This window comes from Cottoperca gobio, chromosome 21, assembly GCF_900634415.1.
Source record: "Cottoperca gobio chromosome 21, fCotGob3.1, whole genome shotgun sequence".
Lineage (NCBI taxonomy): Eukaryota > Metazoa > Chordata > Actinopteri > Perciformes > Bovichtidae > Cottoperca > Cottoperca gobio.
In genome coordinates this window covers 8,935,525-8,949,716 of record NC_041375.1, presented here as the reverse complement: position 1 = coordinate 8,949,716, position 14,192 = coordinate 8,935,525, and the positions used below count along the sequence as shown (strand labels likewise).

The 14,192-nt window shown below is 40.4% G+C and overlaps 1 protein-coding gene across 2 annotated transcripts in view; it reads left to right on the top strand.

Annotated features, from left to right (window-relative positions):
* wnt6b (wingless-type MMTV integration site family, member 6b) overlaps positions 1–12,174 on the top strand; it is a 30,156-nt gene extending 17,982 nt beyond the window's left edge. For both annotated transcript variants that reach the window (XM_029459755.1, XM_029459756.1), the window contains 2 exons: positions 6,725–7,029; positions 8,412–12,174. In XM_029459755.1, coding sequence (XP_029315615.1) covers positions 6,725–7,029; positions 8,412–8,873 — 767 coding nt within the window. In that variant the 3' untranslated portion in view covers positions 8,874–12,174. The remainder of the gene's footprint in view (positions 1–6,724; positions 7,030–8,411) is intronic.
* The last annotated feature ends 2,018 nt before the right edge of the window (positions 12,175–14,192 follow it).

Sequence of the window (14,192 nt, the reverse complement as noted above, 5' to 3'; positions counted from 1 at the left end):
TCTTTTTTTTAAAATCGCATACTTAGCTAATGAACATGAAGCCACTCAAAATGCAGAATCTTCCTTGAAAGCATCGTCTCTCTAAACCACACGAGGAACATTTTCACTGGGAAGATATCCTGGACCATTCCTCTTCAATAATGATAAATGGACTGCTTTTATTTCGCGCTTTTCTAATCTTTGCAATCACTCAAAGCGCTTTACAACACATGTCGGCATTCATCCATATTCATACAGATTCAGAGGCTACCATACAAGATGCACATCAGCTCGTCAGTAGTGATAACCATTCACACACACTCACACACTGTTCGGGAGCAATTTGGGGTTCAATATCTTGCCTAAGGACACGTCGACATGCTGACTGCAGGGGCTGGGGATCAAACCACCGACCGTCCAACCGACATCCACTCTACCTCCTGAGCCACAGCCGCTCAAATAATGACATGTAACATGAAAGGACACATCAGTAATTTAACTTCAGACCATCAGAAAGGTTTACATGATTTGTCAGTAACTCATGTAGCCTAACTTCACTATATGGTTAAAAAGCATGTTTCTTTCTCTTATCTCATTTGACACTGCCGGTGTTGCCAGGGTCTCTGACAGGAAAAGAAAGAAGGAAAAAAAAACAGAATGAAGACACAAAGATAGATTGAGACAGAGAGGAAGAGAGAGGGAAACGGGGGCAAGAATCTACCAGTAGAAGACAGACTTTCAATTAATCATAAATTCCTGCCTGTCTATAAGGGAGGCCAAAGTGCTCCTCTGTTTTGAAGCCTCTGCCCGCAATTACCTGGATCTGCTCTTAATGGCTGTTTATCACGAACTAGTAGCAGTAAATGTCAAAATAAAAGTGCCTTTGTATTTAATGTTTACTCTCTCTAAGTGGTTTACTTAACCTCTTTGACCTCTATTTAGATTTTATGTGATAATAGACTTTTTCAAATTATTTTAATGACAGGAGTTTTACTTTGTAGAGAAATGGGACATGGAAGCCGGCGCAGTATGTGAAGCTTTCAGTCCATTCTTCTCTGTTTCGACGTGGGTGCTGAACATTAGCATACTGTGTGCTTTCTTGTCTGCTTCTTTTTTGATCCCATTGAATAAAAAGATGAATAAAGATATTCAGATACTACACAGTAGTGGCTTTAAAGGTGGAGGTCTTACTCGCTTCCAGTTAGACTATTGGTGGATTGCATGCCTTATTTAGCTGTAGAATATGTGTCACTCGTAAACCACGGTTTTAATTGTAGGGGGTACCAGGTAATCTATCAAGAAAAATGTTTCAGATCGAAATAACTTTAATGTAGATGCAGCAGTCCCTAATGTGAATGTCATGTGTTTGTGTGTATACATTTCTCTGTCATCTGATGGCAGAAAGTAATTATTTTCTTCACACGCATGTTTGGAAAGGAAACACTTTGTAGTAAATGAACCTCATAGTGAATCTGAATATGGTCTAAATGCTGTTCTAAGTATATGGTAGGGATTATGTCTGTGCGCAACTTGGTTTGGTTTTGTAGATTATTGAGAGAGTATTCCATTGTGTGTTTATGTTAGGGCTGTAACTGTACAGTGAAAACAAAGCCACAGGGTGTTTGAAAGCATACCCAAGCTGCCTGAAACATACGTTTATGCTTTCCACTTAGCAAAATATATCTCGGGGCTATCTTCACCCACTTTTCAAACATAAACTTTGCAGCACTTTGTGCCGTGTTCTGTGTCTATTAGCTAATCTTCCTCAGAAATGCTGTGCTTTGTGACATGTTAAAGGTTGGGAAGAGGTAGAGGAAGAGATACTGTACTGAAGACAACTGCACAGCAAGCATGCATGCATGAGTCTAAATGTGTGTGTATTTCATTTATTCTAATGTTTTAGATGACAATAATGCATACATCACATCTCTAGCTGTATGGTTGAAATAACACACATACAGAGAGACGTTCATGAACCATAGTGCAAATGTCTACTTTTTGACTTGAACACTTTTGCATGAAGCCACTTGAAGATAGAATGAGTGTGTGTGTGTGTGTGTGTGTGTGTGTGTGTGTGTGTGTGTGTGTGTGTGTGTGTGTGTGTGTGTGTGTGTGTGTGTATAATTTTAGTTGATTTCACAATATTACTGAAACACTGCCATCTCTCACCTTTATTGCAACAAGTGTGAATGAATGAACATGTCGACACAAGGATGACAACTTACTTTGCGTTGGAATTGAAATGTTCTCACCTCTGGACTTTCTCTTTCCAGCTTCACAACGAGATCACATTTCTGGTTACTTGTCATTATTTGGTAGTCATTGTTCTCTTTTCCTTGACCTCCGCTGTGTTTAAATAACATACAGACCCCGGAGCAGTCATGACTGGCAGAGTGAGACAGCCGGCATACACTGATGCTGGTAATCACATAAGTGATGTTTCGGCTCTGTGGCAGTCATTATAGATTGTGTACAGTATGTGTGTGTGGAGTATTGCACAGCTGTAGAATAAACTCTATAGACTCTTGCTCTGGGCTGTACAGTGGTTGCAAAGTAATTAAACCAAATCAACCGTGTCAAACATATTGTCATTAATGATTTTCACAGGTAGACACAAAGGTTTAGGGACAGGCATACACATGTTTACACCTTTACACAGTTTGTGTTTCCTCTTGTTAACTGGTACTGTGTGTTTGGGAGACAATATGATACAGTGATTCCACCGAACTGCATTTGATTTATGTCATAGACAATAAAGCAGGTTATGCTTTACGGCGTGGCTACCTTGTGTTTGACAAGTTGCTACCATTGTGTCGTCCGGTTTTTGGGATTTCAGTGTTCGTCTTTTTCTTGAACATTTTCATGAAAGTTAATTGTAACATTTTGGTTGCCTAACATTTTCTTTTTTTGCAATAGTTTGTACTTAGCTCCACCCTCTTGTGTCACTACTGCTTACACAAAATCAAGATGGTGACTTTGTCACTCTTCAATGACTTTCTTATATTCATATTTACTACGGCTGCTAAAGGGCTTTACTGCTTGAAACAGATGTTGATTTGGGACGCTTGCTCAAAAACCGATGCTGTTGTTTTGCTTAGGAGGCCAGTCCTAAAATAGACGGATGAAACATCTCTGCCTGACAAGAAGTATTGCAGATTTTGGGTTCCCAGATAACTGTTAAGTCCATGTTATGTCAGTAGGTCCAAACCTGTTCAAGGTGTGCTCTCATTATAATTTGAGTTCATTGGTAAGGTCAGGGTTATTTATTGTTCTTCTTTTTGTATGTTGCATGATTTTTCTTTTGTACATTTATCTTGTATTTATTTCCACTTATTGTACCTTTTGTCAACTAATTATTTTCTTAGCTTAAAGTTTCTTTAGATTTACATATTGCCAAATATCACAGCATATCTAATTAGACTTCTGACAGACTAGAAGCTGCAGGATTCCCTTTGTCCTCACGTTGTTGCCCTAGGTGTCACCAAGCCCACTAAAACAGATGATCCTCACAATTAAGAAATGTCCTTATGAAACCATTCTTTTATTTTTTATTAAACTATGCTTATCTGGACTGTGACATGATTTTCTATTGGAGTACTTTCAGCTTTACCAGCCCGTTGCCTAAAAGTCAGCGTATTAAAAGAATATGTGCTAATTCCTGCAGAAGGCCCTTCTGGAATTGGAAGCAGACGTGGACAGGCCCAGACACCCGCCGTGGCAGAGAATTTGTTTGGAATTCATGTCTCCGAGGAAAATATGAAACAGGGTGCCTCAAATCATCTGATTTTTGATAGCTTGTTTTACGCATAACAATACTCTTCTGTCAGTATTTTATGTCGTTTGTATTTCCTCTTACTCTCTGTCGTTTGGCTTTGTCTCTCTCTTTGTTTGTCTGCCTTTAGTTGGAGGATTTTTGCCTCGAGGTTATTGATGCTTACTTTCAATAAACGAAAATAACAATTTCAGGAATAATCAGGTCAAGAACTTCTTTGCTTGAATAAAACATCTATCAATATCAACATGACATTTTCTTCATGCAGATTTCCTGCACTGAATGCAGTGTTTCACAATGCATCTGAGGACATCTGGTCCGGCTCTGGTCAGGCTTGTTTGGACACAGCTCATGTTGCTGTCACCATATTGTACTTATATTGAGTTGTGTGCTGACGTTTCACACATGTGTCTCTTAATAAAGCCAGTAAGGTTTTGAAGAGGACACATCTTGATTTGAGTATGTTGCTGCTCCTGAAGATCAGGAAGAGCAAGGTGTGGTCTTAACTGAGCTACAAGAAGGATATACAGCACACACACACAGTTGCACAAATGCTCTACATGCACCGCTGTGCACATGTAAAGTCACACACAAATACAAATAAGTGTCTTATTTAATTGGCCCTCAACCACAGCATGTCCCAAACAAACCACAAGATAAAAATTCACAGGCATTAACAAGCATTAAAATAAGATGCACAAATGATTAGACGAGCAGACTATTTTCATAAATGCTTTGAATATACATTACACAATTATTTTTACACACATACGCATTGACACACTTGAACAAAAACTTGCACAAATTCTCTGGGTGTTGGGGTGTACAGCTGGTATTGATATTATGGTGTGCTGGGGTGTGCATGTCTCGTCGCACGCCACCCATTTTGTGTGTGTGTGTGTGTGTGTGTGTGTGTGTTACCATTCCTAATGAATCCCATTCACTGAATCATGCGATATGGAGTTGGCAATGTTGACGGTGGTGACTGCACGCTCACTGCCTTCCAGCTCTTAGAAATAAAAGTCCTTCACTTAGTCTTAGTCACACACACACGCACACGCACACACGCACACGCACACACACACACACACACACACACACACACACACACACACACACACACACACACACACACATATAATGGCTCGCTAAGTGGCTATTCATTTTCTCCCTCTCGTTCTCTCTAAGACACACACATACATATACTCAGTTCCTAGTTTCTCATCTATCAAGAGCTCTCCCATTGAAATCATCAATGTCCTGAGCCGTTCCCACTGCTTACTTGTTTCTGGGCAAAATGGACACACTCTCATTGTAAACAAATCACGTGAACAGACCAAAATTCAGCAAAGCATTAATCTTTCTCTGAGTTCTGTGGCACTCAGCCCAAGCCCATTCGATCCTACTGAAGACATACATCTTTAATACGTGATAAATATATATCTCTTTATTTAAAAAGCTCAGTAATTTCCTGCAACAGATGGGTACTATAGTTTTTAGAAAACGTTACTCAAACTGGAGTAAATAGTGCATTTGTTAGGGCCTTTGTTTGAGCAGGGGATCAATACACATTTAGTCCTCTAGCGATTATTTATGGGTGCTGGACCGTGTATGCAAGATTGACTCAAAAATAATGGAGCTGTATGAAACAATGGAATAATAAAAATTAGGCTACTCTTTAGTAGCATCAATTTATTGTTGGTTTTGTTTTTTTCATGGCATTTGCTTACAATAATACAAAATAGAGAACATTGCAGACGTTTTCTTTTTTGTTCCAAAGCAATGTTTAATCCAACACAAGTTTAAACAGATTTGAAAGATCCAAACGGTTTTCATAACCAGTGCTTTAACAGTAACAACCGCACAATACACTCATTTAAAGTACCTGGATCATAGAGGACAAAGATTGCATAAGATACTTATGACGACGCATCATCTTATTTTAGCCCAGTAGGTCACTGATATTCTTTCATAGCTGCAATAACTGAGGATAAAGACGTGTTGAGCCGAGGGGTAAGAATGATGCTGAAGCCTCCAGTGAGGACAGACGATCAATTTGCAGTTGTGGTTGGATATGCCTTCAGTTAGGAGTGTTAAGCTCTACACCCGAAATAAACCAGCAGCTGTGGTGTGTATGAGTGTGCATGAGAGAGGGAGAAATAGCCATCCTCTCAGCACCACAAATCCAATGATGATTGAGATCATAGTAATGGACCAGGAGTGAGAGAAAGGTTATTTTATCCTGTTCCATGTAGCTGGAGAGACAGATGCCTGGATGAATGGATGAATGGAAACTAGCTTCTTTCACTTGTAGCGCTCCCTCTTGTCCCCTGTTGATGTCCTGTGATTGATTATGAGTGATCAACATATGTCTGAATGTGGTGTGGTATAATGTGTAGGTATGTATCATGTGCATGTCATGTCACTGTGTTGTTGAAAGTGTAAAACAACACATAGTAGCCTATTACTTAATAGTTTGACATATGCTTATTTTCTTCCGTTAGTTAGCTTAGCTAGCATTAAAAGCAGAAACTCGTTTCCTCGTTTTGGATCAAGCCTTGTCTGCTTGGCGTTTTGTCTCAATATATTTGTGTTTTTTTGTGCTTCCTCCTGAATGTGTGCTTACGGTCCTGTCCTTGATCACTACGTTGTTATGAAAGTTGACGGCCAGAAACTACTTCCTGAAAAAAGCCAAATGAGAAATCCAGGCCGAGTGCAGGGTCTCTTCAGATACAGACACTGCCAGACACTTCTAGTGGGTCATACATTATAATTGAGAGTGATTATTTTTTGTCAATTCATTGTTTTTCAGGAAAGTCCTACTCATTCTGCCTTGAAGCTGTGGTGAAATCATAATATATTTATATATACAGCATATATAGAAATAGTATACAATGCATGTTATTGACCTGTGTGCAAACCAAACCTTGGAACAAATCAATAAACTTAACCCCTCTCCTGCTTGTACCTTAGATATCCGGGAGACAGCGTTTGTTTATGCCATCACGGCAGCCGGTGTGACCCACGCTGTGACCCAGGCCTGCAGTATGGGAGACCTCCTGCAATGTGGCTGTGAGGCGACCAGGAACAGAGCCCCTCCAAGGCCATCCTCATCCTCACCCCCTGGGGACGGAGTCAAGTGGGAGTGGGGGGGATGCGGAGATGATGTGGAGTTTGGTTATGAAAAGTCAAAACAGTTTATGGACGCCAAGAGGAGAAGGGGCAAGAGCGACATCAGGACACTCGTTGACCTGCACAACAACGAGGCTGGGCGGCTGGTAAGAAATAGATTCAGAATTTATGCCTCAGTATGTCTGCGAAGTTTCTCTTTTACTTTTGAATGGGTAGAGTTAGAAATGTATTGAACACATGTAACGTGAGGAAAATGTTTCCTTGTAACTGCCAAGGCTGTGCTGTCCTAAACACCAGTGTGATATTTCAATATACTCTCAAACATTTTAGCAGCGGAGGTGTTGCTTGTGCTGTGGAATGTTCCATCATTCCACGGACATGCAAAGGAGAAAGACATTGCCCCCAGCCATATTTGTGTAGTGGCGTAAGCTGATATTCTAACAAGAATCAGGTTTCTGAAACACAAAAACAAGAGCGTGCCACACATTTTGTTTTCAAGCCTCCGAGGCTGGTAGCTTCTAACGTTTCCACAGCCCTTGTAGAAGTTTAAAGTTCTCTCTTTGTTGCCTGTATGAACGCAGAGTGAAGTATGGCCTCAATAAGTCAACATGCTACCGAAAGACTAGGTAAAGTAGCAACTTGTGAGAGTACATTCATTTGAAATATAGCTCGATAAATCTTCACATTTACTTTTAGATGTCAGTGTTTTGTCTCTGTTTGTTACATCCACTTGCAGAAATGTTGATACATGCACAAGCAAAGCAGAGTTACAAAGTTCATTTATTTGGGGTCAAAGGCAGGTAGAGAGGAGAGGGGAGGATTTTGGGACATAGTCCAATTGTAGCATTAGAGAACAAACCATTTGAACAAAAGGAGAGACTTGCACACAAATGCCCAGAGGTTGAGAAATAAGCGGGCTGTGATGCGTGCAAATGTCTGTTTATGTGCAAGCATGCGCGTGTACTTGTATACACGTTTTGCAAGTGTGTGTGTGTGTGTGTGTGTGTGTGTGTGTGTGTGTGTGTGTGTGTGTGTGTGTGTGTGTATGATGGGTTAATTGTGTGCAGTATAAGTGAATGATCTGTTGTCAAGGCTTGTTAGATGTAGGAAGGCCAGAGGCAACATGGAGGGAGAGGGGGGGTTGGGGAGTTAAATTCCTTCTGAATAGCGTCTGCTTTTATCTTACCTATCTATCAGTGTGTGTGTGTGTGTGTGTGCGTTGTGTATGTGTGTGTGTGTGCGTGTAATAGTTCGTGTATAATTGGGGGGGGGGGGGGGGGGGGGGGGGATTTGTCTGTGATATATCATGAAAACACAATAATAAATTATTCCTTGAGAACTTGTCATTTGTCAAAAGCTGTCCTGTTTTACTTCAGGGTACAAGTTTTAAAGTTCCCTTTGTCCCCTCTCTTCAATTTGATCAACCATCTCTCTTTCTCTGTATTTATCACCCATGTGCCCTCTTTCACCTCTCTGCTTTCCCCTGCCACCCAAAACCCACCCATCCCTCCACGTTTTCTCTTCCCAGGCGGTGAAGCTCTACATGCGGACAGAGTGCAAGTGCCACGGCCTGTCGGGGTCGTGCACCTTGCGCACATGCTGGAAAAAGATGCCTCATTTTCGAGAGGTGGGCGACCGCCTGCTGGAGCGCTTCAACGGAGCTTCCAAGGTGATGGGAGGCAACGACGGAAAGACCCTGATCCCTGTCGGCCAGAACATAAAGCCACCAGATAAGCAGGATCTGATCTACTCCGACGAGTCGCCCGATTTCTGCCTTGCAAATCGGAAAACTGGTTCACTTGGGACACGGGGGCGCATGTGTAACAGCACAGCCATGGACATCAGCGGCTGCGACCTGCTGTGCTGCGAGCGCGGCTACCGGGAGGAAACAGTGGTGTTAGAGGAGAACTGTCTGTGTCGTTTCCACTGGTGTTGTGTGGTCCAGTGCAAGAAATGCTTGGTCCGAAAAGAGCTTAGTCTCTGTCACTGATGAACTGATGAACTGAGGTTGACAGCAGTCAGTATGACTTGGTTGATTATAAATACTTCTGTTGCTTTTTGAGGTTTTTGCTTTTGTTTGGCTAATGTGAAAGAAGGGTTTGGACTTTTATGGTAATCCTTTTATTTCAGTTTTTGCACCAGTCATATTTTGATAATGCCCCAAAGATGTTCATTTTAAATAGCATTTGCCCAATTCTGGCTGTTCCCAGGAATTTTCACAGACATAAGATGTGCTGGCCAAAGGTTTAAACGCTGCAGAAAGTAAATGCATCCAAATGCAAAACAATGGCAAGAGAGACTAAAAGAAGTCAAATACAGAAATGTTTCTTCTTTGCTTTACTGAACTACCTATTTTTCTTTTTTCTTTATATGAAAAAGGACCAAAGAATGTGAACATTTCCATCTCAATCAAAGAGAAGTACCTATTCAAGGAGGTTTCTTGGTGTCACTTCCACTACTAGTTCAACAGCAGAGCTTGATGTAGACTGTTATCTAAAACCAAAGAGTATCCGACTTTACCTTGTGCAGATGCACCTGATTTGCTAATGGCATTTCCTTAACTGACCATTCGCTGAGCCCATTCCCCCTTAATTACTTCCTGTGTACCTTTGTCAAGCTTCACATTCTCACATAGGTACATACTGGTATACAATAACATGGTGAGATGTGCCACTTAAAATGAAAAAGAAACTCCACAAGGGGTCCTTGATTTCAGATGGAAGTAGATAAAAGCAGGCTTCAGTTTTGAAGTTGAAAGTGCAGTTTTCAAATGACTTGTTTTATGAAGAGAACAGTTAGCTAAATAAATGTGCCTTGGCCTTGGACGTAACTGCATTAAGTTACAGCAAAAGGTTAGCTTATTTAGCCGGGCATGCTAACAATTGCAGCCTTCATTACATCAATACATTCTTTATAATTTTACTCTCGTCTGGTCTCGTAGGGTTTGGAAAGGTTAACACACCACCAACCGCTTTACATGCAGAGCATCTCTCTTACTACAACCCCATGCACATCTCTTCAGAATGTGGAGAAACCGTACGCTCGACAGACCTGCCATGCTGTGCTACGTTTGCTAAGCTATGATTGGACAGTTGCTGTTTGTGGGAGGAGTTTAGTGAATGGTCAATTGTATAAACTGGCTTGTAATCTGCAAGGGCCACACTGACTATTATGAAACGTGTGAGCCTCTAAGGATTCCTTATTGTATTATCTGTTATTTTAAGTCCATCAGATCTGTAGCATCATAGAAAGATTTAGTATCTCACTGTGGCCCAATATTCTTAATTAGGCATTAGCAATAATCAAATTGATATTTTACCCCAAATCTTTAAAAATGTTGATATCAATCATTCTCTCACTTACAGTAACCGTAGCCCAGCCTTGAAGTTAGTATCCCACATCAAATAAAAAAAAGATTTCTGCCACTGCGTCAAAAATATACAAAAAAGGGAAATGGTATCACAACATCATATTTGAAGAATGCTGTCAACACCACATTTTGCAGATGTGGCCTTGTCCTGTCAACAAAGACTGCTATTTATATAAAGATGACAAGACTACTCACTTCCATCTCTCTCAGAAGCACTTTGGATATGATGGCCGCCGTGGACTCCCTCAATAGCTTGGCATTAAAACCTATTGCGGTTAAACCAAAAGAGAAACCATTATTCACATGACATTGTTTGGTATCGAGAAAATGTATATAATGTATTTTGTTTATCTGTTATGATATACAGGGCTAATGTTATGATGCACTTTGGATGTTAGCTTTCGTTTGATACTGTATTTGCAAATGCATGTGTGTGAGTGAGTGTGAGAGAAAGTGTTGAGTATGTGTTTGTGCAGGTTGGCCAGTTATCGCCGTATCCTTTAGTTGACAGTACCTTTTATATATCTTTCAGTTGCTGTCTGACATTAAACTGCATTATGTTGGTTATTAAAAGCACACTGCTCTTTGACTCTCTGTCTCTGTGTGAGGCAGACAGGATGTTTTATTTGTTCGTTTTCAGAGGAAGTCTGTTCGCCATAAAGCTGTCATCTCATTTACACTTGCGTTTTATTACCAGACAATGTACAGTAAGTATACTGAGCTATAATAATACATTGTCTCCACGTGTTCTGTTATGGCTCTTGTTCCACACTTGGTGATGTTTGTGTTTCAGAAAGCTATCATGATTCAGATCTGGCTGTTACACAGTTACTTTTAATATATGCCTTTTTTGAAGGGCCAAAATCAAATGACCTCCCTGATAAGTGACACGTTTTAGGACGGGCGTAATGTGGGCAATATCTCCCAAGCTCTTTATACAATTAATGTGTGAGCAGCGTTTTTGATTAACAGTTTAGGTCCAAAGTCAAATGTCCATCATTCAAAAAAATACTGGTATACAGGTAAAGCACATTTTCAGTATCAGTGGATGTTGGCAATGATCTTACATTTAAGAGACTATAGTTAGAGATATTCATTTCAAACATTTTAGTCACTCATCCATTTTAAATCTATTTCTATGAACAAGGCCCCATAGTTTCATAGTTTGCAGTTGCAAGACTGAGGTCTTGTGATTTCAATGCAATGATAGTGCACAATCATTATGACATGACAGTTAGTTGTTGCTGTTACTTTGATTGTGTTAATATAATGATGGTGGTAATTATCAGAAGAAATGGAACTACAGAAGTCACATAATATGATGTTTGTATGATGTTTTGGGCTGATGTTATTATTTATAGCTATAACTTCTATAACTCTACTTTAATGGAAATACAATAACGACTTAAAACAAATTCACATTCACATTTCTGATTTTGTTTACTTCTTTATCTGACCTGTTGAGTGACGTCATCCCAATAAGACCAAATCAATATCTGCATCTGTGAAATTAAGCACATTCTTATTACTTTCACACAATATTCTAACTAGGTTTGGTAAAAAAATCAACAGACTATATCGTAACAGAGCAAAAGAAGGAGCATATAAAGGCAATTTCACCAGAAAGGAAATAATGTAAAAAGTATTTGAGTGACATAATGCATAATGACTACATAATGCAACCCAGCTTTGGCCAACTAGGTTGTGTTTGTGTCATAACTTGTGTTCGATTTGTCATCTATTTAAAGACTTTGTGTCATGTTTGCTTCACGTTTTGTAATGCTCTTCATTTTTGTATTCTTCAGAAATCATTTCATATCTGGATGTTATATTGCATATTCATTTAGCATAAAACTACCGTGTGACTCACAGTCAAAACACTATTCAAATAAAAAGTCAAACATTTGTGTTTTAATTATAATCTCTTGTTGTCTGAGATGTGAGGTGATGAGACACTCCTTTTCATAATTTAATAGTATGAGATGCATTTTGCAGTATATTAGTTAAACTATGTTGATGTATTCAAGTGCAAATAAAATGGACTAATTGTAAGTATTAGGATCCCCACGCAAGAAGAACACATTTATTGTATAGCATATTTCATACGTTTTTTTGGGTAAGTGTAGGTGTCAGTTATGAACTTTAAACTTGGTTTTGAGCCCAATCTTGAAATAAATATCCCACATCAAACCTCTCGTACTACATACCATATCCAAGCAGGTACAATTATTAGAAACATTACACATTTACAGACTAATCTAATAACACTTTATATCACTTTTTCCTGCCGGAGTTCTTCCAGACATTGTGTGAGTGTGTCATTTATTATACAGGCTCGAGGTCGAGGTTTTCACTTCAGTGATGGTTAACACCAAACTAGATCCTTTCTGCACCCCCACCTCGATTAGATTATTTTTGCCACTCAGCAAAAAGTGATGTTGTTTTGAGGTATTTATGCCGTAGAAATGAAAAGACGAAGAGGGGAAAAAAAGAAGAAAAGTCTGCCTGTATTAGTTTAAGCTGTACAAGTTGACACAAGTTCATATTTTCCAGGAATTTGTTGCAAGGTGGTGTGTAGCAAAGTCGGGCCAGCAGTTGTGTTTAAGACATGGAGAGGTAGGCCAAAGAGGAAAATGCCATGGGGCACTTGTCTCCTCCTCTTACCTACTGCAGCTCTTTTGCCCTCTGCTCATTTCTCCTCTCCTCTTCTCTCCTTTCTTCTCCTCTCTCTCCTCGTCCTCTCTCCCCTCCTCCCTCTTCTCTCTTTTTCCTCTTCTCTCCTTGTCTTGTCTCCTCTCTCTCCTCTCCTCTCCTCTTTCTCCTTGTCTACCTCTCCCTTCTCTCATCTCCTCTCTCCTCTCCTCTTCTCGTGTTTAAAACCCCTTCTCTTTTCTTCTCTCTTCTCCTCTCTCTTCTCCTCTCTCTTCTCCCCTCATCTTGTTTCCTCTCATTCTCCTCTCCTCTCCTCTCCTCTCTTGTTTCTCCTCTCCTCTCCTCTCCTCTCCTCTCCTCTCCTCTCCTCTCCTCTCCTCTCCTCTCTTCTCCTCTCGTCTCGTCTCCTCTCCTCGCTCCGTCTTTAAGCTGTGCAGGCATTCGGTACTGCATGGGTAAAGCCAGAGAAAATAGACAAGTGAGCAGATAGATTTATTAGAGCATTGGTATAAATATGGTTGTCTGTCGACATCTGTGTGCATGTGGCTGCATGTGTCTGTTTTTGTCAGTTAGTGTGTATATGTGTGTGTGTTTGTGTGTGTATCCATATGTGTGTGCCTGTGGTGAGTGCGCGGCCAGGTTAGAATGGCTGTATTTTTCCATGTGTCCCTCTGAGAGAGAAATAGTGCCTGAGGAATGCAACATTGTCCCTGCTAGAGATGAGTTTTGTCTCCACCTTCAATGACTGATAAGTGCATACACACACACACACACACACACACACACACACACACACACACACACACACACAAATGAAAACTCACTCGAAGTATTACAGTAATGAAGGGTTGCGACTATGTATGGATCTATAGAGTTACGCTGCAGACAGCCATTTCCGTGGATCAGTCAGATAGGTGGAGTCCTCCTATTTCTTATTTCTTATCTTCTACAGTGGACTGTAGGTGGTCTGCTACTTTTATTTATCATGCATTCCCTGTTAGTGTGTGTGTGTGTGTGTGTGTGTGTGTGTGTGTGTGTGTGTGTGTGTGTGTGTGTGTGTGTGTGTGTGGTGTGTGTGGGTGTGTTTGAGTGTTCACTTGCAGAAAAACAAGGAGAGAGCTAGAACATGGATAGGGGGGATGAGATTATATAAAAATAATAAATGAGGGGGCCAGTAGAGGTAACCCGACACTATAATGCTCCTCCATTTGTGTGAACTCCTCCAATTCTCCATCAATCTAACAGTGAGATGTTGCTTACACAAAGGGCACATTTGGAGATCAACTC